This window comes from Gopherus flavomarginatus, chromosome 14, assembly GCF_025201925.1.
Source record: "Gopherus flavomarginatus isolate rGopFla2 chromosome 14, rGopFla2.mat.asm, whole genome shotgun sequence".
NCBI classification, from domain to species: domain Eukaryota; kingdom Metazoa; phylum Chordata; order Testudines; family Testudinidae; genus Gopherus; species Gopherus flavomarginatus.
This window is the reverse complement of record NC_066630.1, coordinates 43807835-43832903: the sequence shown is the minus strand read 5'-3', so window position 1 is coordinate 43832903 and position 25069 is coordinate 43807835. Positions and strand designations below refer to the sequence as shown.

The 25069-nt window shown below is 58.2% G+C and overlaps 1 protein-coding gene across 1 annotated transcript in view; it reads left to right on the top strand.

Moving 5' to 3' along the window:
• The first annotated feature begins 1092 nt into the window (after positions 1 to 1092).
• BCAR1 (BCAR1 scaffold protein, Cas family member) overlaps positions 1093 to 25069 on the top strand; it is a 45081-nt gene continuing 21104 nt past the window's right edge. Inside the window, exons 1-2 of the mRNA XM_050922363.1 lie at positions 1093 to 1188; positions 19346 to 19927. Coding sequence (XP_050778320.1) covers positions 1177 to 1188; positions 19346 to 19927 — 594 coding nt within the window. The 5' untranslated portion in view covers positions 1093 to 1176. The remainder of the gene's footprint in view (positions 1189 to 19345; positions 19928 to 25069) is intronic.

Below are 25069 nucleotides of genomic sequence, written 5' to 3'. Positions count from 1 at the left end.
CATCCCTATCTCTCTCTCTCCCACACACACACACACACACACCATCTCTCTCACACACACACCACCCATCACTCACACACAGCCCATGTCAATCATATACACACACAAACCCCACCCCGTCACACATACACACACACACACCCAGCCCGTCCCTCTCTCCTCTCTCTCACCCACACACCGTCTCTCTTTCTCCCTCTCTCTCTCTCTCACACACACACACACACAGCCCGTCCCTCTCTCTCTCTCTCACACACGCACACACTCCACCCATCACTCACACACACACAGCCCACGTCAATCATACACACACACACACACACACACCCAGCCCGTTCCTCCCTCTCTCTCACACACACACACCCCACACATCACTCACACACACACAGCCCACGTCAATCACACACACACACCCCCAGCCCGTCCCTCAATCTGTCACACACACACACACACACCACCCATCACTCACACACACACACACCCAGCCCGTCCCTCTCTCTGTCACACACACACATACCCCACCCATCACTCACACACACACATACACACACACACACAGCCCACGTCAATCACACACACACACACATACCCCACCCATCACTCACACATACACACACACACACACAGCCCACGTCAATCACACACACACACACATACCCCACCCATCACTCACACACACACATACACACACACAGAGCCCACGTCAATCACACACACACACACATACCCCACCCATCACTCACACACACACATACACACACACACAGCCCACGTCAATCACACACACACACACATACCCCACCCATCACTCACACACACACATACACACACACACAGCCCACGTCAATCACACACACACACACATACCCCACCCATCACTCACACACATACTCACACATACACACACACACACACAGGCCGCTCCCCGCGCTGGGCTCGGCACCGCCCCCTGCTGTCCCGGCCGCGGCCGGCGGTGGGCGGCGCTGGAGGCGGGCTGTTCCCTGGCCAGCCCGGGGCTGGCGGCCAGTCGGCCGGCGGAGCGCTGGGGTGCGGAGTTGCCGAGCCGGGCCGCGCCGCGCCGCCTGGGCCCGCAGGACGATGCGCTGACGGGGCCGGGGCGGGCAGCCTGCACCGAGCGCCGGGATCGCGGCGGGGCCCTGCTGGGGCCGCCCGAGGAAGATGAACTACCTGGTGAGTGCCTGGGCCGGCCGGAGCCCCGCTTTGCAGCCGGGGGGAGCAGACCGGAGCCCGGCTGCAGCTGGCTCGGGGGTCGGTGGCGGGGTCCGGAGTGGGGAGCTGGGCCTCTCTGCCTGCCCGCCGGGCCCGTCTCCGCTGCCTCCGCGGCGGCCCGAGGGGTGTCGTTCCCGGGGGCGCTCCGCGGAGCCGGGCGGCTGGAGCTCGGGCCGGGGACGCCGCCGGGCGGCGGTGGATTGCCAGCCCCGCCCGCCCCAGGGAGCCGGACCCAGCTGGCAGGGACGTGCCTGGGCCTGGGAGTTGCCGGGCGCCGCCCCCTGCGCCCCCAGCGGAGACAATGCGGAGCCCTCCCGGCGCTGGGAAGCCCGAGGCCGCGGCGAGTTTCCTGCTCCCGGCTCGCCCGCTGGCCGGGGTCCCCAGGCTGCGGCCGGGGAGCCGAGCGCCCCGTGCCCGCGGGGCCGGCCGGGTTAGGCGCATGTCCCCTGCCCGCTGCGATCCGGGACCTTCCCGGGCTCTGCTCTGCCGGCCCGGGATCATGCCGCTCTCGACGTGGCACAACCGTTCCGCGTGGCTCCTGGGGACCCTGATCTGGCCCCGGGCCGCTTCCCTGGTGAAGCCAGGGACTAGGGCGGGCGCCTGGGTGGCAGCCATCTATAGCTGGTACTAGCCCGGGCGTGCGGCGGCTGGGTCTTTCTCGGGGTGGGGAGCTCTGAGGGCAGGGCTGCGGGGCAGTTGTCACAGCTACGGACAGCGGCTGGTTTCTGTGCCCGGGTCAGGATCTGGCCCAGCAGCCCGGGGCGGATGGGGGACAGTATTTCCAAGGTGTGGAGCAGTGCCTTTGTCCTTTGGAGGAGATCTGAAACAGAAACCAGTGGCCAAATCCCCTGGGACAGGCTGTTGCCAGCCCTGTGGCTGCTCAGGGACCTCCCTGTAACGAGTTTGTTGGGTCTCAGGCCAGTTCCTGGAGGGCCTGGCATGGCCTGCTATAGAGCTCACCAGCACTCCTGGCGCTCCCTTTGTTGGCAGGAGAGGCGGCAGCGGTGAGCTCCTCTCCCCCCAGTGTCAGAGCAGGCACGTTGGAGTTACCTGTTGCAGTGCGCTAGAGTCCTCGGCGCTAGCTACGGTGGCAGCAGTGGGTGCAGGCTTGCCCGGCGCTGCCCCTGCCCTAGGGGTGTGCATGGGAAGGGAAGCCCCAGGGCTATCTGCCCAACATTGCAGTCCCCTCCTGTGGATGTGGGTTTACAGCCTGGGTGCCTGTCCCAGGAGAAGGTGACCTGGCTGTGATGTGGGCAATTAGCTGAGCTAAGCTGGGAGGCTGGAGGGCATATTTCCCCCATAGGATCCCCTCCCTCAGCAGCAGCATGGGTCATTGCTCTGCTCCAGGCTAACATCGGCACCTAGCACCTGCCAGCCCAGGATCTCAAGCTCTTAATGAGGTGATGGCCGCCATCTTGGCTGACAGGCCAGGGCTCGAACTGGTCACCTCCAGGGCTAGCTGCGTGAGGTGGCCCATGGCACATGTTTGCCTGTGACACTTGGTACCTTCGTCTCCCCCATAGGGAGGATCATGATCGGGGTCCCTGGTTTACAGGTTGGGAACTGGGGCTCTGAGAGGAAGTGATCTGCCCGGAGGTTGTGCAGAATATCCGACTGAGTGCCTTACTTCCAGGCCCTGCTCTCACCACTGGCCTGTGCTCCCTCCTGGACTCGACCCCATCTGGGATGGCATGGGACTCTAAGCAGGGGGCATTGCTCCCTCCTCCCACCTTGCTGGCATGTTCCTGAGTCACCCTTCAAACCCTGCCCCCCTTTTCTCTCTGCCCCCCGAGGAGCCATTGATGCCCTCCCTACCACTGTCAGCACCCTGTCATTGGGCTGCGAATGCCCTCTGGTGCTCAGCACCACCCCATAATCAGCCAGGAGTGGGCACCATGAGGCTGTCCCAGGCAACCCCTTCTGTTGCTGTCCCCAGGAGCAAGGGCCCAGGCCCAGCAGCACCCAGACCCTCACAGGGTCACCCAGGCTGGCTCCCCTCAGGGGCCGAGCCAGTGGGCCTGGAACCAGGCAAGCTGAGCTGGGAGTCTGGCCTCTAGAAGCATTTTACCATCCAAACCTGGGCGCATCGGCGGTCTGGGACTGCACTGGACAGCAGGGCCCTGAGGCCTGTCAAGGAGGCGTGCTGGATTCCCCCCTCCCGAGGCTGGGTTTGTCATTGGTAACTCAAGGAGGAGGGAGGGAGGAGGCTGCATGGTGCCAGGAGGCCGGCTGGGGGTGAATATCTGGCATGGGTGGTGGTTAGCGTGAGAGCGTAAGAGCCCTGCCTGTGCACGTCAGCGGCCCAGAGCATTTCGTTAATGATTCACCCGGCGATAATCAGCAATCTCCAGGCCTGGCTAATCTGGCTGTGTGAGTACAGTACAGGGCCGGGGGAGGGGAGCAACTCCTTTCATGTCAGATTTCAGCATAGTGGCAGTGCTGGGTGGGGCAACCAGAGCAGGGACCTGGTGTGAGGGCAAGCTGTAAGCATGCCCCATGTGGCGCTAGCAACCCGTGAGAGGAGATATGCCCCTGCGTCTCCCGGGTATTCAGGCAGCATGCCCCTCAGGCAGTGCCTGGACCTCTGGCGGGTGCTGAGCCATATAAACCCACAGGGGCCAGGGCTCATGAGGGGGCTCTTCCCTCGGGGCGGTGGGTGGTCTGTACACTCCCTTGTTGATCGCGCTCTTGTGACAGTGCACGCTGAGGGGGTCTCACCACACAGAGGGATTCTGTGCTCTGGGAGTTTGTGGCTAATACACTGGCTGGTCCCCTTGCTCTATTTAGCTGTTCTCTATTTAACCCTTTCACACCCAGATTTGTCCAAGATTTTCTTGAACGAGAAAGATCAAACGAGTAGCACCTAGTGAGTAGAAAGGTGGGGTGGGCTGGTGGAAGGGGCGGGAGCCTGGGTCTGCTCCTGTCTCTGCCAGCAGCCTTGGGTGGCTATGTGCTCTCTCTGGGCCCGTTTTCTCCTTCCATGTTTTACCTTGTTCAGATTGCAGGCTCTGTGGGGCTGGGACTGTCTGTCACCAGGGGTACGCCCAGTGCGACCGAGCCCCGAATGCGATTGTTACCATAATATTCACCAATAATGAAGGGGGAGTTTGGGGCCTGTTGAGTTGATGGCAGTCCCCCAAATGGCATCCATCCTCCTGCCTTGGCAGAGACCATCGGCGCCTGTCAGAGGGCATGTGTTAGCCGCTAAGAACATAAGAGCGGCCAGACTGGGAAACACCAGTGGCCCACCTAGCTCAGTGTCCTGTCTTCCAACAGTGGCCAGTGCCAGGTGCTTTAGAAGGACTGAACAGAACAGGGCCATGGAGTGATCTGTTGTTCAGTCCCACCATCTGGTAGTCAGAGATTTAGAGACATCCAGAGTATGGGGTACAGTACAGGGGATGGGAGCAACTCCTTTCATGTCAGATGACCATCTTGGCTAATAGCCATTGCTTGACCCATCCTCTGTGCTGTACTGGCCCCTCCAGCTGCTGGCAGCCGCGTGTGAAGTGGGGCTCTAAAAGCAGGTGGCATGTGGGCTAGTTCCAGGAACAGGGCATGGTGAGTGTGCGAAGTTGAGCTTATGTGTCTCTTTATCTTTCACTTTTCTGGGAAGGTGTCACTCCCAGGACCTGGCTCTCCTGGCTGCCCCAAGGGAGGGCGAGGTGAGTGCTGGGCATGGGGCTGAACCACAGTGCAGGCTGGGGAGGGACCTGCCGTTTGTTTGCCTTGAAGGTCCAGCTGCTGCACAAGAGCCTAAAATTGCTGGCGTGGGGCCCTGGGCAGTTCCTGACTGGAGGCTGAAAAGCACACACTTGGTCGCAGTGGTTACCCTGCGCAGCTCCCCGTGGGGCTTGCTTCCAATCCCTGGGCAGGGCTCATGGCAGACCCCTCAGAGAAGGCAACCAGTGTGGCTTGTCTTCACCAGATGGCCAGAGAGATCCAGTGTTGGTGAGGAAGAACGGCATGGTGACTTAGGGCCCCAGACTGGGACTTGGAAGACCCGGGTTGAAATCTCTGCTCTGCTACAGACTACCTGGATGACCCTGGTCAAGTCACTTAGCTGTTCTATGCCTCGGTTTCCCCATATGGACAATCAGAGTAGTGGCATGGCCCTGCCTCCCAGGGCTTTGGGAGATTAAATATGGGTAGGAGGGACCAGATAAATACCATAGATAAGTGAGCATAAGTTTATGCGCTGTGTTGTACCCTCACCCAGCCACTTACCAGAGGTGGTAGAGCTGAGCTGAGGCCATATGGGGGGTACTTTGGGCCAGTCTCATAAGGCAGGAGGTCACCTGATCAGGGCAGGCTCTGCCTTGGTCTGGGGGGGGACGGGCAATGGCTGAAGGGCAGGTGTGGGGAGGCGGAGCTCAGTGTCTGCCATGGGGCGGGATGGGACACCCAGGCTAGTGTGAGATGGGCCCTAATGGACCCAGTGCTGGGGGAAGAGGGTGAAGAGACCCAGATACCAAGGCCTGAGAGCTGGAGAGGTGACAGGAGCTTGCACTGCTATGGAGCAAGGGGCAGAGCAGCCCCTGGGACTGCTCCATTGTCAGGGGCAGGGAGAGGGAGAGGAGGAGGCAGCCCACTCAGCTCACAAGCCTCTTTGTGCAAGACCCCCACTGCAGCCTGCTTGTAGGTGCTGCTGAACTGGCAAGCCCCAGTTTGATGGCAACATGCCTAGTTCTGGGGGAGGGCACTGTGCCCCATGCATACAGCGGGTGGCTAGGTGCCTGGCGGCTGCCTGCTCCCATCCCCAAGAGGAACGTACGCTGATGGCGTGGGGGAGAGCAGACTCCAGACAACCCTGGCGGGGGAAACGAGGAGCAGCCTTTCCTAAACAAGTGTCCTGCCCTAGGGCAGCAGTGTCTGAACAACGCCCGGGGCTCCTGGAGGGTTCAGCCCCAGGCAGTGAATGTGGCCATGGGTGTGAGCCCACTCATGCCAGGACACCCCCAGCAATGGGTGATCAGAGCATTGGCTCCCCCTATCTCTGTGTGCGGCAGCTGGGACTAGGTGCTGCTGAGTGGGGGCGAATGGTACCTGAGCAAGACGCCCCTGGCTGACCCGCCACAGCCAAACTGCAGCCACAAGGGAGCAGAGAGTCCAGGGGGATCCCAGAGCAGGAGCTTCCGAGGCCCTTCCCACCTGGTGCTGGACTACACCGAGCCCATGGTGGGCACTGGGACCCGGCTGCTCAGGCTCCACGTGCTTCTAGCCTGCAGGGGCAGGGCAGGGCCTGTCTGTAGGAACGGCTCCTGCTGCAGCTGGTGCACCGAGCTCCAGAGTCGTGTCTGGGCAGGACAGGCTGCTGGAGGGGGTGGGGGGCGGCGCTCCCATCCGGCTGCCTCCCCGCTCGCGTCAGCTGGGCGCACCTGGAGCTGGGCAAGCTCAGCCTGCAGTGCCCACTGGATGGCACTCTTGCGCGGGAATCCCAGCCATGCAGATGTTCGGGGTGGGGGGGCCTATGCAGGTAGCTCTGGTGGCAGGTGTTTGTGTGCATGAAGGAGGCGGGTTTGATGGCAGCCGAAGGGGGAAGGACAATAAATCTGCAGCAGCAGCTGTTCTGCTGGACCCCTGCCGCCGATCAGATGTACAAAGGGCTGGGGAAGGGTGAATACAGCGCTGTGTCTATGTAGAGAGCGTGGCCCAGGCGGTTCTGGGAGCAAGGCATCCAAACTTTGGCCTCAGCCCGGCTGCTGTGCAGAGGCGAGGGCCCTGCATGGGGCGGGGATGGTTCCCTAGCTGCCCTGGGAAGAGCATGTGGCTTGGCTGCTGTGATCAGCACCGTGGGGTGCTGCTGGGGCCTGTCTACCCGGGGGGGCTGTGTTAGCCAGTGAGCCCCTGAGCCAGTGGCAGATTAAGGATTTTGCCGCCCCAGGCCCTGAAATAATTGCCACCCCCAGCCGCGTAGGAACTTGTTTTAGTTTTTTTACAAATTTGTTTGAACTAAAATGAATCTAAATATAATTAAAATAATTGAACAGTTACAAGTTTTATTATAAATAAAATTACAAGTACGGCGGACCCTTGCTTGAATGCACGTCTGTATAGCGTGATGTCACTAATGGGCCGGGACCGCGCATCGATCCGAAACTGAGACCTGCTTAATTTCTTCCTTCCCGTCATATTATTGGCGTTTAGGATTCTCACGAGTGTGTTTACTAAATGGTGTCACGCCGTCATTGGTGGTTTCAGTATGCGCTATGATTGGTAGAATTGCGGCATCTCTGATGCTGCAATTACAAAAATGCTACTATTATAAATTTGCCACTGCTGGGAATTTGCCACCCTAGGCCTAGGCGATAATACGCCGCTGCCTTGAGCTGTGCGGCTGGCTCGCAGGCTGCTCCTGGATCCCACTGGGTGAGACATGGAGGCTGCCTTGCAGCAGGAGGTGGCATCGTGACTGTGGATCTCCCAGTGGACTGGCAGCTCGAGCCAGCCTGGTGTCTGGGGAGTACTTGTCCTTCAGCTGCCCCTGGGGAGACAATCAGGGCTCGGAGAAACCCATGATCAGACCCAGCGCGTTGTTAGATCCTATCCCTAGGGCTGAGTCAGGGGAGCAGCTTATAACACAGGGAAACACTAGTGTAGACGAGACCTGGCCACGTCACCAGCACTGGGCCAGCCTGGTCACCAGGATGTGGTTAGGCCCTTGTGTATCCCCACTGTGAGCAGGCCAGGGCACCAGTGGGTGTTCACAGGAGTAGTGAGGCCTGGCCCCTTGCAGCGGGGACCCCCTGAACACCAGTTCCTGAAGGGGGCAGATCAGTCCCCAGGGTTTGGAATGATTTGGGCCTCACTTGTCATCATTGCAGAGCAAGACGAGCGTGAACCCACCTGCCCACGGATGCCCCACACATGCACCCCTCTGGGGTCCTTCAGCACACGTGTGGGGGCTGGGCGAGCTAAGCGCAGCCCCAGACACCGTTTCTCTGAGTTTCCCTCCGCTCAAGCCTGCCTGTGAGATGGACCCAGAGCCTTTGCTGCCGCCCCTAGATAGCACAACAGGCTCTTCAGTCCTTCGTCCCCACCCGGCAGTCCCTGCACGCTGTGAGCAGCCTGAGGGGGCAGGGGCATCACCTGGGCGTGGTCAGCAAAGGGATTCTCTTCCGCTCAGTGCCCGAAGGAAGGGCTAGAAACCGGCTGTGGGAGTGATAGAGCGGGTGGAGGATGCCCTTGGGAAGGGAGCAGACCTCCCCCGGGTCATAGCACTGGGCTGAGCCCCAAGCTGCTACTGGATTGTGTGTACTACTGCCCTCTAGTGGCTGGAATCGGGCCTGTTTGGCAATATGCCATAGGTCCTGTGCTGCTAATGGCTAGTGGAGAGTCTCCTGTAGCTCAGGCAGCAGAATCCTATGCAGGAGCATCTGGCTTCTCTCTCTGCTGCCCCGGCGTGTCTTGAGTGGCTGAAGTGGGCAGCGCCGTGAAGTCCTTGCAGTGGGGGAATTGGTACGATACCAAACCCAGTGGAGGCTCAGGTCTTTCCCATGGGTTCCTCCCCCCCGTTACCCTGAGCACGGCAGTGTTTCCTGGGAAGCTCCATGTCCTGCCATACAGCTGCTATGTTCAGGGTCTGCAGCCCTGTCCTGTGCAGGGAAGAGGATGAGAGAGGCCCCGGATGAAGGGGTTGGGACCAGCCCAGGGGGGTTGCTTGAGCTCGGAGGTGTGTAGGGGGGTCCCCCAGCAGAGGGGCTGGCTGGCTTAGCAGATGGAGGATTTACAGCCTGTGACATTTGTCCCTGCTCTGAGACAGCCAGCAGTGTTTGGGTGGCCATGTGGCCCAGCCAGCCAGGAGCCCAGGATGCAATGCGCTGGCTCCTCTGGGGCAAAGGAGGTCAGGAATGAGGCTTCCCGGCCTCAGCTCTGCCATTGACTCACCTGTGGCCTTGAGCAAGTCTCTGAGCACGGGAACTGGGCCTTGCCAACACTGACCTTCTGTGTGGCTCTGTCCCAGGGAGGGGCATGGTGTTGTACCTGCTGAGCATTGGCTGTGAGGGTGAAGGGCTTTGTTCTGTATCTGTTAGTGCTGGGATCTCTGAGAATTGGGGTGGATCCAGCACCATGCATCTAGGGAACAGAAAACGGCTCTGTAGCCATCCCTGCATTAATCTCCGCGCACTTTGCTGAGGGGGACAGGGTTATCTCCATTTAATAGCTGGGGAAACTGAGGCACAGAGCAGGGACGTGACTTGCCTGAGCTCACCCAGCAGAGTTGAGAATAGAGCCCAGGTTTTTCAAGACCCAGTCTACTGCTCTGTCCATTAGGCAAGGCTGCCTTCCCCCTTCTTGTGTTTCCCCATTGTTGATGTCTCAGGGAAGGGGTACACCTGGCCAGTACCAGGTTTACCATGGCACCAGTGGCTCCATGGTGCTGGGCCCAGACTCAGAAGGGGACTAGGTGTCAGGACCGTGGCCCTAACTCCCCTCCCCACTCCAAGGCCCCACCTAATGTTGACTCCTCTTCACCCGCCTCCCCATCCTCTGGCCCCTGGGCATGGGGCCAGTAACGTGGCTGGGTTGGCTGGCTCTCGGGGCTCACATCCCAGGAGTCTGCCCCACTCCCCAGCATGACTCTGGCTTGGGCAGTCTCTGCTGCCTGCCACCTGTGGGGCCTCGCCCATGTCCCTGGGCTGAGCTGCCTGGGACCAGGGCATGTCTCAGGCATGTGCAAGGCCGTCTTGGGCAGTGCATGGGGCTTAGCTGGGCCACTCCAGGCAAGTGGGTCCTGAGAGAGCCCAGCCCAGGCAGGCAGGCCCCGCTCTGTCCTGACTGATTACACTGCTTACCAGCCCCAGCTGAGCTGCTGTCTCAGCTCACCCATAGACATGGTCACTTCCTAGCAGGGGGCAGGCAGGATGCGGGGGAGTGGGTCTCTGGGGGATCTTTGGGTGGAGGTGTCTGTGCATGTTGGGACTTTGGGCACTGGGAGGTCTGGAGGAGGGGTACTCCTGGAGGAATGGAAACAAGGTCCCCTTGCAGATTTCTTTGCGTCCCTTTAGAAAGTGAGGGAGAAGAAAAGGGAAGCAGCTGTGGGGTGCAGCTGGGAATGCCCATGGACATTGCCCCCAAACAGAGACGAGGTGTGGGGGACACACAGGGTCACATGCCAGTGCCCCCCCTTTCTGTGAGCGCAGAGCTGCCCAGCTGAAAAAAAAGAGTGCTCAGCTCCGCTGACTTTGTAGCTGGAGCCTACCTTCTGGAGCAGTGGGGAAGGAAGATGATGGGTTGGGGAAGGGATTTAGAAGTGGGGAAGAGGCAGAGGGTAGGGGAAGTGGGAGCCTGGCATGAGTCTCACTGCCCCTGCACCTGGAACCCCCCAACGAGCCCCTATGCATCCAGATCCCCCACTGAGCTGCCCACACCCAGATTGCCCCACACAGAAACCTCTTACCCCCACCTGGATTTTCCCACACTAAGTCCCTCTGCACTTGGATCCTGATGCCGGGCTGAGCATGTCTGTCCATATCTGGTGCACCTAGTGCAGAGGGGCAGGGCTCCAGGGTGTTTTTGGGGCAGGCCTGGCCCTTTTGCTGTGTCAGGGTCAGGTGCAGCCTCACTGCTGAGTCCCTGTAGAGTGATCTCCCACCTCCATGCAGCCAGTGGCCTGTGCTCCCTATTGCCAGGCTGTAGCTTCCACATTTATTGGCAAAAAAATTGCGGAATTTTAACATATTAAGTGCAGAATTTTTAATTTTTTTGATGCAGAATTCCCTCATGGGGTGCTGTGCAGCTGTGAGGGGGGGTGTTGGGCAGTGCGGGGGGTGCTGAGCGCTGTGCAGTTGTGGTCAGAGGCCAGTGGGGAAGGTCTCAGTGAGGGTGTGCTGGTCATAGGGATCTGTGGTGGAGGTCTCTGGGCGAGAGGCTGCTGGGCATAAGGGCAGGGCACTGGGCAGGGGGGCACGCTGGCAGCACAGGGCCGGGCGGGCTAGTGTATGTCTGGCTGTAGGTATGTAAATGGTTCCCTCATACTGGGCTGAGTGGAGAGGGGCTGCTCCTGCCATGCGATGACCTGCCTCATTGCCTCACTCTGGGGACCGAGCCCTCTTGCCGTGCTGTGCCATGCCCTACTGCCCCTATGGGGGTCCACAGAAAGTTAATTCAGCCCTGCCCCTGGCCTCAACTCCCTGCAATAACTCCAAGAGTCTGCCTGCTGGCTGCCTTCGGCCCGGCTATGTCTGAGAGCGACACCAGTTGGGTTTGGGTTGGCAGCAGAGGGGGAATCATCAAAACTGCTTAGCAAACAGCCCTGTGAGGCTCACCGGATGCAGCGATCCGGCAGAGCTTGGAGCTTCTCTGAGACCTGAGCTTCAGCCCAGCGGCGTTCCGCACCCCAGGCTTGCACTGTGCCAGGGAATGAAGGCACCTCCGAGCAAGGAGGAAGGGGTGGGGCATTTCCCTGCAGGGCTGCTGATGCTCTTCTCCTGAGAGCTACCGGACAATCCCTGTGGCACAAACAGGCCAGCTGGCTGACGCAGGCGGGTTGCTGGGTCTGCTCGCTGTCGGACTGCCCAAGGGCTGGGGAGTTGAGCTGCATAGTGAACATCTGGCATTACCCCACGTGGAGCTGGGTGCTGTCTCTGGGCCAGGTAGGACCATCCCTGTAAGAACTAGCCATCCCTCTGGGGCAGACTGACTTGCAGAATTGGGATTCTGGATGTAAAGAGCCGCCAGTTGGGCCCGAGCTGCAGGAAGGCGTTCACTTGCCCATGTCCCCTCCCACTTCCTTTGGACAGCAGCAGGCGCCCCTCCAAGGTGCCCTGTGGGTCAGGCCTCACTCACTCCAATTGCTGTTGAGGAGCAGACGTGTGCTCCCCTCTGTGGGGCTCACGCTGCAGGGAGGCAACGGGCCCAGCCTTGTACCCTGCTGTGCCTGGCGTATGGGGGTAGCTGGCTTGCCGCCAGGCAGGGGGGCCCTAGAGAAGCTGTGAGGTGGGAGCATTAACAACAAACACAGATCCTGCACCTGGAGGTCTCTGCAAAGGCGTCTGGGGAACATGATGGGAGTGGGGTGCGATTGGGAGAGGGGAGCTCCAGCGTGACCCCGGGATTGGCAGCACCAGGGCTGGTATTAGGGGTGTGCCGGTGGTGTCAGTCTCCACAGGGCTCTAATGCCAGCAGTGCTGCTCCGCGTGGCGACCGCACTGCCGGCTCCGGGGAACAGTCTCGGAGCTGATCCCCGGCACAAACAGGCATTGTTCCATGGGGCTGTGAGCAGGAGGGTCTCCCCACCCGGGCTCGGGCCTTGTGCCAGCAAAATGCCCTCAATGAATCCTGGGCTGGATTTTTTCCTTTCCAAGGGACCTGCGAATGGTCAGGGGTGGCAGGTTGGGGGCACCATTGCTGAGGCTGGTGTTGTGCCAGCAGCCTCCACCGCAAAGGTCAGTGTGGGGAGTCTTCCCAGTACGGTAACCCCGGCACTAATCCAGGGGTTTGGCTAGCGTGCTGCATTCCAGCAGCTTTTAGGAATGGTTGCTTTGCCGTGTGGGACACCAGCAGAATTGGTCAGGGGTGCGGTGGCCGTGGGGAATGGAGGGGGACATGCTTCGGACAGCTGTGAGGGGGAGGATGAGATTCCCCCATGTGGGACCTGAAGACTCCTCTGGGCAGCCATGGGAAGTCCTATTCCACTGGGAAGCCGTTGTCCTCTGTGAACTCAGCCAAGTCACTTTCCCTTACTGTGCCTCAGTTTCTCCATCTGTTACATAGAGGTAATGACTCTTCCCTGGGGCCTAGCAGGGAATGTGAGGCTGGACTCAGTGATGGCTGAGTGGTGCTTTGAGATAAGTGGGGGTCATCCCTTTCCCATCATCTCCTTAGCAGAGCATCGGGTCATCCAGGTGGACGTGGATTTCTGTTTCCATCTGTTTTGATACCAGGATGCACCCAGGGCAAGCTGCTGCTGCTGGTGACCACCAGCTGGCATGGAGCCTTCTGCGGCTCCTAGCTACGGCTCTGGCAGGCGAGCTGCTGGGAAGTCAGGCTGAGCAGTGGTGGAGGAGGGGTGAGCTGGCGAGGCGCGGATGCCCTTCCTGGTGAGTGGCATGCTCATTGCGAAATGCCCGCGGAAGGCCAGGGGTAAAAATCTGGCCTTGGTTGTAAGTGCCGCTCACATGAAAATCCGAGTTGGGGACAGGCGGGGCTTCTGGCAGGTTCCTTCGCAGCTGTCTCTTCCCAGTTTTCTGTCTCATGCCTGCCGTTCTCCAGAGAGGTTCTAGCCCAGCTGTCGCTGGGTTTTCCAGCAATCAGGGCTGATATTGAGCCATACTGTGCTGCCGATCTTTGGGGGCGGCGGGGCCTTAAAGCCTCAGCTCACGGGAGCATGTGATTCCGAGAGACTCGGCTTTCATTCAGAAAGACCATTAACTGTCCTGTCTTCCTGGTGGCAGAGAGAGTGGGAGCTGTGAAGGCTCTGAGACAGGACAAATGAAAAGAACCCGGCATTTCTTACAGTCTAAAATGGAACAATTTGTATGCCTGGTTTGCGGGGGCCAATTCGTGGATTTTGGTTGGTCATATACTGACCCCAGGGTTGAAAAGTGTTTCCGTGTGGGGACGAACGCTGGCCTCCACACCCGCTCAGGTTCCTGGGCTGCCATCACAAGCCAGGGCCTCACGCCCAAGCTGGGCTAGTTCTGGGAGACTCCAGTACCCCAAGCGCTGCTCCCACTTGGCCCCTCGCCCACCACGCTGCCATCTCGGCTGCCCAGCTTTCCGGCTGCCCTTCCCGCCGTGCCATGCCGTGCTGTCCGTGGGGGAAGCGCTTGGCACTTGTGCAGGCCACCTGGCCAGGAAGTTCCCAAGGCGCTTTGCCAGCAAGAGGAAGCCCCTGTGTCTGTGCAATCTATAGACAGGGAAACTAAGGTGCAGAATGAGGCAGTGTCCTGCCCAGGGTCCCCCAGAGTTGGCAGCAGAGCCCAGGAATCCCAGCCCCTTGTTCTCTGCTCTAACCATTAGACACCAGTGCCTGGCGCTGTGCACTGCTAGTGAATACAGTGCAGTCACCCTTAGAGAATTACTGGGGAAAATATTGGAGACCCCTCCCCTCCCAAAGGGCACAGGACAGGGGCAAGCAGCCAGGGGCCAGCTAGGGTCCATCAGCTAGGGCCCTTGTTCTGCTCTCAATCACATGGGCACAGTGCCCTAGAGACTCAGTGAGACCAATACCAGAATTGGGCCCTTGCAACAGGAAGTCTTTGGGACTGGGAGTCAGGATTCTGGGGCTCTGTGATTCTGGGGCTTAAGCACCCCCTGGTGCCTCAGTTTCCCCATCTGTAGTGGAGGAAGGATGATCCTGGCCTGGCTTTCTCAAGTGCTTCCTGTTTGGGGGGGATCGAGAGGTCAGTGTTGCCAGTGGCCCCTCACATCCATGACCCGCCCCAGCCCCCACTCCTCCTGCCTGTGCCCTGTTCCCATGGCAAGGGGCTGCTTTCTGCCCCCAGCAGGGGAGGCTGCTTCATGGCTCTGTGAGTCTGCAGCTTCCCCAAAGCTGCCACCATCCCCAATGCTGTCTGCCCCCCCCCCAGGTGGCTCGGGTGATGTACAGCCTGGCACAGGGGCTACTCCCAGCAAGTAGTCTTTGTGCCCCCCTCCCCCCGCCCTGGGGATGGCATTGCTGGGGGAAAGGGGGAGCTGGCAGGGTGTTTCAGCAATCCCCAGGGCTGCTGGCAGCTGGTGTCATTCTCAGCAGCCTTCAGGAGGCTGGCACGACCCAGGCAGCCTCGGGTCTGGGGCATCAAATGGGGTTGGAGCCTCCTACTTCCCCCGCCCCCATGGGCTGTGCCCAGGCTGCCAACCCAAGGGGCAAGGTAGTGGAAATCGAGCCCCAGTTCTCAAAGGACCAGGCCCAGTGCATGTGCTGCGAGCCCCAGCCTTTGACCACGTTTGATCTACCCTCAGGAGGCTGAGGCATTGCCCCCCCCACCGTACCCCTCCTGGCATCATGGGCAGATGGCAGCCAACGGGTGCCGAATGGGGTGACCAGAGCCTGTCCCCATGAGGCTTGATGCGAGCAGGCTGTGTTCTCTGGGGTCAGCTCGCTGGCTGGGCTGGAGCTGGGGATTCTCACGGCGCTGGCACTTCCTGTCCAGCGGGCAGGGGCAGGGGGAGCCAAGCACCTGAAATGGAAGCACAAGCTGGGTGGGAGCGTGATGCAAGGGGCCCAGCCCCCTCCCCTCCCCAGCTCCCTTCCCAGCAGGCGGATCTGGACAGGATGTGAGCTCTTCCGAGCAGGAAAAGCAGGCAAAAGGCCATATTAGGGAAAGCTCCGTCCTGGCCCACTCCCCTGAGCCAGGCCCCTGGCTCCCACAGCAGCCACTGGGGGTGGGGGGGCTCAGCAGCGCTGTAATGGCTCTGCTCTACCCAGCAGGCTGGGATCAAGGTTTACACCTTCGCCCCGGGGCAAACGAGCGACTCGAGCTCTGCTCTGTCTCCATACGGTCCGCCCAACCTAAGGCAGCATTGGCAGCCCTGGGCTCGGAGCCTCCTGGGGATCACGAGATGGGCTTTCCAATGGGGAATTTCAGTTGGTTTGTTGTTTGGGGCTTTTTGTGGTTAAGCATCTGGTTTTGAAGCCCGGGTGCGTGTGAGTCGTGTTTCCAAGCTTTTCTCTGCTGTGACGCGGGCTAGAGACCGGCTGGAAATAAACCAGAGCTGAGATCCTGTCATTGTCACAGGACTCCCGGAGCCGGGGCTTGGGCACTTGTACCCCGAACTGATGCTAAATGTGTGAGAGCCAGGCCCACCTGCCTTTGCTCTCCCTCCTCAGGGCCCGCTGCGCCTGGCTCTGGGGGTGGATTTGAAGCCCGTGGGAGTGGGATGTCCCAGCTTCCGGCTTTGCTTCAGTTGTCAGTTCCCATTGGCTTTACACCAGTGTCGTTCCAGTGAGGTCACACCTGACAAACCCGTCCCGCTAGGTACTCAGCCGCTGGGGGAGGCACTCAGCAGGGTAGGACCCTTGGTCCGGTGTCATTTCTGATCTGGCGCTAGCCGCTCCCAGGTGGGGATGGGGCCTATAGCTCACCACACTCAACGTCCGCCCAGCCATTCATGGTACCAGGGATGGGCTCAGCGCCTTGCGAGGAATGAGAGCAGGATTGGACCTCTCTTTGGACAGCCCTGGAGTGAAGGGGCCTTTTCTTGGCTCGCTTCAAATGCTGTGAGCTAGCCATGCTGCAGGAGGTCGCTGGCCTCAGCCGGGCGCTGTCCTTGCTGCTTCCTCCGCTGCGCACCTGGGCCCCTCCCTGCCCCCCAGAGGGGCCGTCACAGCAGGAGGTGCTGGAGCAGGGGTGTGGGAGGAATGGCTGACCCCCAGCGTCCGGCTTCCTCTGGGACTGGTTGCCCACCGGTCCCTGGTTCCCAGCATGGCTGAGCCCCATCACCCTTGCTTTGTGGGGGAGCCCCCGGCTGCTAGGAACCCCCCTCTGTCTGGGGCAGGTAGGAAATAGAGCTGGAGAGCAGCTGGGCTCTCAGGAGAGGGCAGGGAAACCACCTGCTTCCAGCCTGGACAGGGCAGACAGGAGCTGGGCCTGCTCCCCGCAAACAGCTCTGCCAGTGCCCCTCAACCCTGACCCCCTGGTGTCCCAGCCTTGGGCTCTCTCCCACTCTGCCAGTGCCCCACAGCCCTCTGGTCTCCCAGCCCTGGGCTTCCCCCCCCCCCCAGTTCTGCCAGTGCCCCTCAATATCGCCCCACAGCCCAGCTATCCCAGCCCTAGACTCCTCTCTGCTCCTGCCCCCAGCTTTGCTGGTGCCCCCCAGTCCCACTTGGAACAGTCCGCTTTGCAGAATCCCAGATGAAGGTGTGGCCCTTCGTGAGATGGGCAGATGGGACGTGCCCCCATTTGAGCCAGTCGGGTCGTTCTGGCTTTACCCCATGAGGTCTGTAGGCAGCTGGGTCTGGGTGGGGGGAGTCCTTTGTATCTTGGGGCAGTGGAGGGGCTGTGTGACAGGTGTAGCTGTGCCCCCAGGGGGCCATGTGGAGAGAGCTGCATATGGGCTCAGTGCCTTGCATTCCTCTTCCCACCTGGATCCCAGCCTCAGGCCAGGTGCTGTTTGTAGCAGCAGCAAGCAGGGGCTGGCCAGGAAGCAGAGCAGTGCGGTGTGGGGATGACTAATCCCCAGCCAGCGTCTCTGCCTGCAAACGGCTGGGAGCAGAGTGACTGTGCGTGGCCGAGCACTGAAGGTTCTTTCCATCGCTCAGCCCCTGGGCCAGGCTGGGTTATATTTGGAAGCATGACCAATGTGTCATGGTCCTGAGGAGCGCTGGTGAATATTGACTATCAGCGCCCCTGGACCAGGGAGGGAGCAGGAAACGGTGGCTCTCTGTGCCTGGGGCCCGATCTGGGGAACTCCCAGCCCTGCAGGAGCCCTGGCACAGGGCAGCCAAGCATCCCCATCTCCACCACCACGTGACTCTAAACTTGGAGGAGTGGTAGATATGCTGGAGGGTAGGGATAGGATACAGAGGGACCTAGACAAATTAGAGGACTGGGCCAAAAGAAACCTGATAAGGTTCAACAAGGACAAGTGCAGAGTCCTGCAGTTAGGATGGAAGAATCCCGTGCACTGTTACAGACTAGGGACCGAGTGGCTAGGCAGCAGTTCTGCAGAAAAGGACCTAGGGGTTACAGTGGACAAGAAGCTGGATATATGTCAACAGTGTGCCCTTGTTGCCAAGAAGGCTAACGGCATTTTGGGCTGTATAAGTAGGGGCATTGCCAGCAGATCGAGGGATGTGATCATTCCCCTTTATTCAGCATTGGTGAGGCCTCATCTGGAGTACTGTGTCCAGTTTTGGGCTCCACTCTACAAGAAGGATGTGGAAAAATTGGAAAGAGTCCAGCGGAGGGCAACAAAAATGATTAGGGGTCTGGAGCACATGACTTATGAGGAGAGGCTGAGGGAACTGGGATTGTTTAGTCTGCAGAAGAGAAGAATGAGGGGAGATTTGATAGCTGCTTTCAACTACCTGAAAGGGGGATCCAAAGAGGATGGCTCTATACTGTTTTCAGTGGTGGCAGATGATAGAACAAGGAGTAATGGTCTCAAGTTGCAGTGGGGGAGGTTTAGGTTGTATATTAGAAAAACTTTTTCACTGGAGGGTGGTGAAGCACTGGAATGGGTTACCTAGGGAGATGGTGGAATCTCCTTCCTTAGAGGTTTTTAAGGTCAGGCTTGACAAAGCCCTGGCTGGGATGATTTAGTTGGGGATTGGTCCTGCTTTGAGCAGGGGGTTGGACTAGATGACCTCCTGAGGTCCCTTCCAACCCTGATATTCTATGATTCTGTGATTCTATGCCTCTCGCAAAGCCTTAATGTCCAATTCCCCTGGAGGAGGGGCTCTAAGTTGGTGGGGCTGGGTTGGGGAGGACACGGCATCTGGGTGCCCAGCTCCGGTTGCCTTCAATGAGACCTGGGTGTCCAACCACCGTGGTTTGCCAGCTGGCAGTGCCCCGTTAAGGGGCAGGTGTGATACGCGCCTTGCTTGTTTCCCAGCAGATCTCTGGCACCCGCTGCATCATGCCCAGTGGGGGTTCAGCAGAGCGCAGGGCAGGGTGGGGGGATGCAGGCAGGCCCTGGGAGATGCTGGCGGAGCCCAGCCAGTGGTTTCTGACCAGGGTCACTCATCCACAGGGGCAGCCCTGCAGCCCGAGCACTAGCCTGTCTCTGTCCTGCTGGGGCGTGGCTGGATTGTGTGCACAGGGGCTTCTGGATCAGGGCTGCTGGCTGTGGGCTGACCCTGCAGTTCTCTCAGGCCACCCGGTGTCACCAAGCGGGGTCCTCTTGTGAAGGGCTACCACAAAGGCCTTTTGCCGGCCGTATGGGCTCCAAGGATATCACTCAGGGCGGGAATCACCCTGGGGACCTTCCAGCTCTCAGGGGAGCCTGGCAGCAGTGAGCACCTGTGGCTGCTTTGCAAGCACTGGGTTGGGGAGCTCAATGCTTTGGGAGGGGAAGGCCCAGTCCATAAGACTCTAGGGGAGAGAAGGCCAAGGTCTCGGTGCCCTGCCCCCAACGATGGCCTTGAGCGATGCAGGTGGCATGGGTGGCCAAGGAGCAGGAAGGCAGGGTCCCCGTGCGGCTGACTCACCCTCCCTCGTCTGTCCCCCCCCAGAACGTGCTGGCCAAGGCTCTGTATGACAACGTGTCCGAGTCCCCGGACGAGCTCTCCTTCCGCAAGGGTGACATCATGACAGTGCTAGAGCGCAACACGCAGGGCCTGGATGGCTGGTGGCTCTGCTCGCTGCACGGGCGCCAGGGCATTGTGCCCGGAAACCGCCTGAAGATCCTGGTGGGCATGTATGACAAGAAGCAGCAGGCAGGGCCTGGCCAAGGGCAGCCACCCTCCCACCAGCACCCGCTGCATCCCACCATCCGGCCGCCAGGGGACAGCATCTACCTGATCCCAGCCCCAAGCAAGGGGCAGCTGGGCCTCTACCCGGGCTCTGCACCAGGGGCCCCCTTCCCCTCACCTCCAGCCAAGCAGCCGCTGACGTATCCAAAGCAGCCGCCGCCCCACGCCTGCCAGGACATCTACCAGGTGCCTCCGTCGCTGAGCCATGCCCCGGACATCTCCACCAGCCCCCCACAGGAGATCTACCAGGTGCCCCCAGCTGCGGGGCTGGGCCAGGATATCTACCAGGTGCCACCGTCCTTGGACATGAGGAGCTGGGAAGGGCCGAAGCCACAGGGAAAGGTAGGACGCATCCCCACATGGTCCAGGGCCCAGCTCTGCCCTGAGAATTGCCCAGGGTCCCCGCAGGGGGATCCAGGCAGCTCTCCCAGTGCTGGGGCAGGAGCTGGAGGCAGGCATGATGGGCAGGGGATGTTTCTATTCTGGGTACCCCTGGGTTGTGGGGGAGCTCCCCGGCCTTCGCTTTCTGGAGAGTTTGGGGGCAATCCTTCCCTTCTTGGGGCTGCTGCAGGGCACTCGGGGAAACGTCCGCACAACCAGGACCCCGCCCCGTTCAGGCTGGGTTTGAGCGCCATGCCCCTCACCAGGGCATCTTGGCTCCCGGCATGGGAGAGCACAAATCTGTGTTCACCTGTGCCTGGGGCCCAGAGGGGAGGGGGCCAAAGTGGGCATTAACGCCCTGCCGCCCACCTGGCCTCCATGCACGTTGCAGCAGCCTGCGAGCTGCCCTCCTTTGGGCTTATTCCGTGGCCCCCGAGGGCACAGAATAGCGCAGGATGCTCTGGGAACCCCCCTGCATGCCCCCTGTGCCAGCGGTAGGGGCAGTGTGCCAGCTCCCTGACACTGCGGGCTTTCAGGGGCAGGGCCGGCCCACAACATTTTGGCACCTTAGGCAGGAGCTCAAATGATGCCCCCATGCCTCCTTTCTTGGGCCAAAACTTTGAAAGGTCTCAATTCTGCCATCTTCCTGTTCTACTTGAGGGTCCACAGTCTGGGCCAGCTCGTGCTCTATTGAGATGGTTGCAAGGCTGACCAGCCTCTCCTGTGTCATTGTGGAGCATAGATGTGTTTTTATTAACTTTGGCTTGGAGAATCTGCTTTCTCCACTGGCAACTATTACAAGAAGTGTTAGAAGTATGTGCAGAGCAACAAAAGCATTTGGAAAGATCTTTTTTATGCACATATATTCCAGAACAGCCTTTTGAGTTGATCCTGCTGAAATGTATCTTGAAACGGTTTCAGTTATCATGTAAATCACTCACATCAATATCTCATGTGTCATCATGTGTCAACACTGTCTCTAGTGCCCAGCATTGCTGGTGTAGGTCATCTTCAGGTATAGTAAGGAGTTTTGGAATATCCTACAACATCCCAAATATACTGCTGTGTTCCTTGAGCTGTATGAAATGTTCTTCAATGACTATATTGCACAATCTAGCACCTGGTTAAAGAATTCAACTTTGAATTGTTGTTTGAGGTCTTTTAAGGGATTATCCTGTGCCTCGTAATCAAATGTTGTCTGCTTCAGTGACTCTTGTATTCTTGAATGGGTGGGAAAATAACTTCAGTGTGAATTTCTTCTGCCAACTTCTGTGCGCTCTTCAGAACATTTTGAAGTCCCTCATCTGACCGGTAAGACTATAGGTATCACTTTGCTTTGTCCAGTTGTTCCATTGCTCCAGATATATCAAGGTCTTTTGCTTACAACATTTATTTCAAACAGTGTGTCGAGCCACAACACTAAGCCACACATAAATTTGAAGTTATGTATGTTTCTGGTGATTCATCATAGAATATCAGGGTCAGAAGGGACCTCAGGAGGACCAATCCCCAACTAAATCAGCCCAGCCAGTGCTTTGTCAAGTCTGACCTTAAAAACCTCTAAGGATGGAGATTCCACCATCTCCCTAGGTGACCCATTTCAGTGCTTCACCACCCTCGTAATGAAAAAGTTTTTCCTAATATCCAACCTAAACTTCCGCTGGACTCTTTCCAATTTTTCCACATCCTTCTTGTAGTATGGGGCCCAAAACTGGAAACAGTACTCCAGATGAGGCCTCGCCAATGTCAAATAGAGGGGAATGATCACATCCCTCGATCTGCTGGCAGTGCCCCTACTTATACAGCCCAAAATGCCATTAGCCTTCTTGGCAACAAGGGCACACTGTTGACTCTTATCCAGCTTCTCGTCCACTGTAACCCCTAGGTTCTTTTCTGCAGAACTGCTGTCTAGCCATTCAGTCCCTAGTCTGTAGCTGTGCATGGGATTCTTCCGTTCTAAGTGCAGGACTCTGCACTTGTCCTTGTTGAACCTCATCAGATTTCTTTTGGCCCAATCCTCTAATTTGTCTAGGTCCCCTCTGTATCCTATCCCTACCCTCCAGCATATCTACCATTCCTCTCAGTTTAGTGTCATCTGCAAACTTGCTGAGGGTGCAGTCCATGCCATCCTCCAGATCATTAATGAAGATATTGAACAAAACCAGCCCCAGGACCGACCCTTGGGGCACTCCGCTTGATACCAACTAGACATGGAGCCATTTATCACTACCCACTGAGCCCGACGATCTAGCCAGCTTTCCATTCCCTCTGCCTCTGTTTTCCTACGAACTGTTCCTGTCATAGGATTAGCCTCCATAATGCAACTATGGCATCATCTATCTTCCCAATTTGGTGTTTGATAGGCTTTATCACCTCCACTCGACTTTCCCATCGTGTGGCACTCAGTGGTTTCAGTGTCGGAGAGGATGTTCCCAGATTTCCCTTTGATGAGTTGATGCAGAGACAAATACATAAATGTTTTGAATTACGTTAGAAGATTCAGCAGCCTCACTAGAAGCTGATGCTGCATCACTGACCACCAAGTTCAATGAATGAGAACTGCATGGGACAAAAAAAAGCTTGAGGGTGTAACTCTCAGATCCGTGTCTGGACTCCTCTGTTCTTTCCTCTCATGTTGGCACCATTATCGTAGCCCTGACCTCTCATGTCAGCTATCACAATTCCTGTATCTTCCAGCTTTTTAAGAAGCACATTTGTCACATCAGCTCCTGTAGTATCATCAATGTCAATAAATTCTAGAAAATGCTCTCTGATAGTCACCATTTCAGGGACATTTTCACTAGGTTCTGTTGTTACAAAACGCACCATTAAAGTCATTTCTTCCGAATGGCTGATGTCAGGTGTGCAGTCCAGAATAACAGAATAATATCTTGCTGACTTCAGATCTGCCACAATCTTCTGTTTGACTTTTGCTGCCAGTAACTGTATGATCTCATTTTGAATTGTTTTTCCAAGGTAGTGGTGTGTGGACATTTCTTGAATGGTGACTCTTTTAGATGCTCCTGGAGTACAGCTTCAAACTCAGCCATCAGCTCCACAGTTTTAAGGAAGTTTTCATTGTTTGGCACATACAGCTGATCTGCAGTGTCATGCAGTGCTAGGTTTTGGGTAGCAAGCATTCTCACAGTGGCAATGAGGCTTTTCAGAACATTTTGCCAGTAAAAAGACTCTGGTGCAATCTTCTCTTGATGCTGATCATCTGTGGTGGCTTTTAACCTTAGTCTCATCTCAAGCTCCTTCCCCCTATGGAATGCTCTCTGGTGATTTGCTGCCTTCTCATGGCATGCCAGATTTCTAGCCAGATTTTTCCAGTCCTTTGTTCCTGTAGAACCCAATGTGGCTGGAACATTAGACTGGAAGAGTTTGCAACAAAAACAGTATGCAGCATTCTGGGTTTTTGAGTACGTAAGCTATGGCCTCTCCACTTTGTCACCATAGGGGATTTCACGCCAGTAAAGTGTTGGATGGAAACTTCTATTTTCATTGTCTTTGGGGAACGTGAAGTTTTTCACTTGCTGTGGCCAAGGCAGCACAAGGAAGTCCCTCAGTCTACTGCTCAAGTGGGTCCACAGTCCTGAATCATCTAGACTTAAGGAACTAAACTCAGCAGGAGCCATTTCTTGCGCCTCCACCACACTCTTCTCTGATCTACACTTTTCTTCAGCCATGTGCATGGTTACTGTCATGGGCCTGGCACAGCAGCTGGCGGCGATACTTCCGGGGTACCACCAGCTGCCTCCTGATCCCCCCCCCAGCCCCCGACTCCATGTTCTCTGGGGGATCCCATTCTCGGTACAGGAACCTTTTCTGGCAACCTCCCCCCAGGGTCTGTACCACACTGAGGTCAGCCAAGTCCCTTATCTTTCGCAAGGAGGGATCTTTCTGCAACTCGGCCTGGAACTCAGCAACTGGGACAGGGATGCAGATCTGCTCTCTCTCACCGACTGGGTCTGAAGCCGCAGCCTCCTTGAGCTGTGTCTCTGGGAGTTCCTTCCCCGCCAGGGTAAGGTCCTGCTCTTCAGGCAAGGTCCACTTCCCGAGGTCAGGGCACAGTGTCCCCCTGCAGGCTTGGGCTACAGGTCATGACCAGGGCCCCCTGAGGGTTGCTTGGCCAGTTCTCCATGTCTCCTCCCATTAACAACTCAGTGGGTAAATGTGGGTGCACCCCCACTTCTTTGGGGCCCTCCTTGTCCCTCCATTTCAAGTCTACCCTCACCATGGACACCTTGAATGGGGTCCTGCCCAACCCATCAGGGTCAGATAGGTGTTGGGCATCACCTGGTCTGGAGCTACCACCTCGGACCGGGCCAGTGTCACCTCAGCGCCCGTGTCCCAGTATCCATTGACTTTCCTCCCATCCACCTCCAGGGGAACAAGGCACTCGCTCCACAGGGACAGCCCTGCGCTCACCCTGTAAACGGAAAACCTGATGTCCGGAGCATCCAGCTCTGCGGAGTTGTTGGCTTGGGGCCTTTCTCTCTCCTGAACAGTTGATAAGCTGCCAGCTCCCCTTGCCTGGAAAGCCTGCCCCTCGTCCAGCTGGGCCTTTACTCAGTTAACCCTCTGTGGGTCCAGTCTGCTCGGTCTGTACCTGAGCCTGGGGCACTGGGTCCGTATGTGGCCTCTGGCTACAGTAATAGCAGTCCATGTCCATTGGTCCCTTTGAGCTGGTCGGTTGGCCCTGACACCGGATGTCCCCCTTGGGAGGGGGTTCTCCATGTTTTCCTTATAGGAGGTCCCAGGATCACTCCCTCTCTGCATCGCGGCGGGCCTGTTCCTTTGGGACTCCTCCCTGCCACCCCCTGACCGGCTGTTCACAAACTCATCAGCCAGCCGCCCTGCATGTCATGGGCTCTCTGGCTTTTGGTCCCTCAACCACAGCCTCAGGTTGGATGGGCACCGCTCGTACAAATGCTCCAGTACCAGCAGTTTAACCAGGTCCCCCTTCATCTGGGCTCCATCTGCCCACTTGCTGGCCTATCTCTCCATGCGGACGGCTAGTTGCAGATATGAGACCTCAGGGGTTTTATGCTGACTCCAGAACCTCTCCCGGTACATCTCAGGAGTCAGCCCAAACTCGCG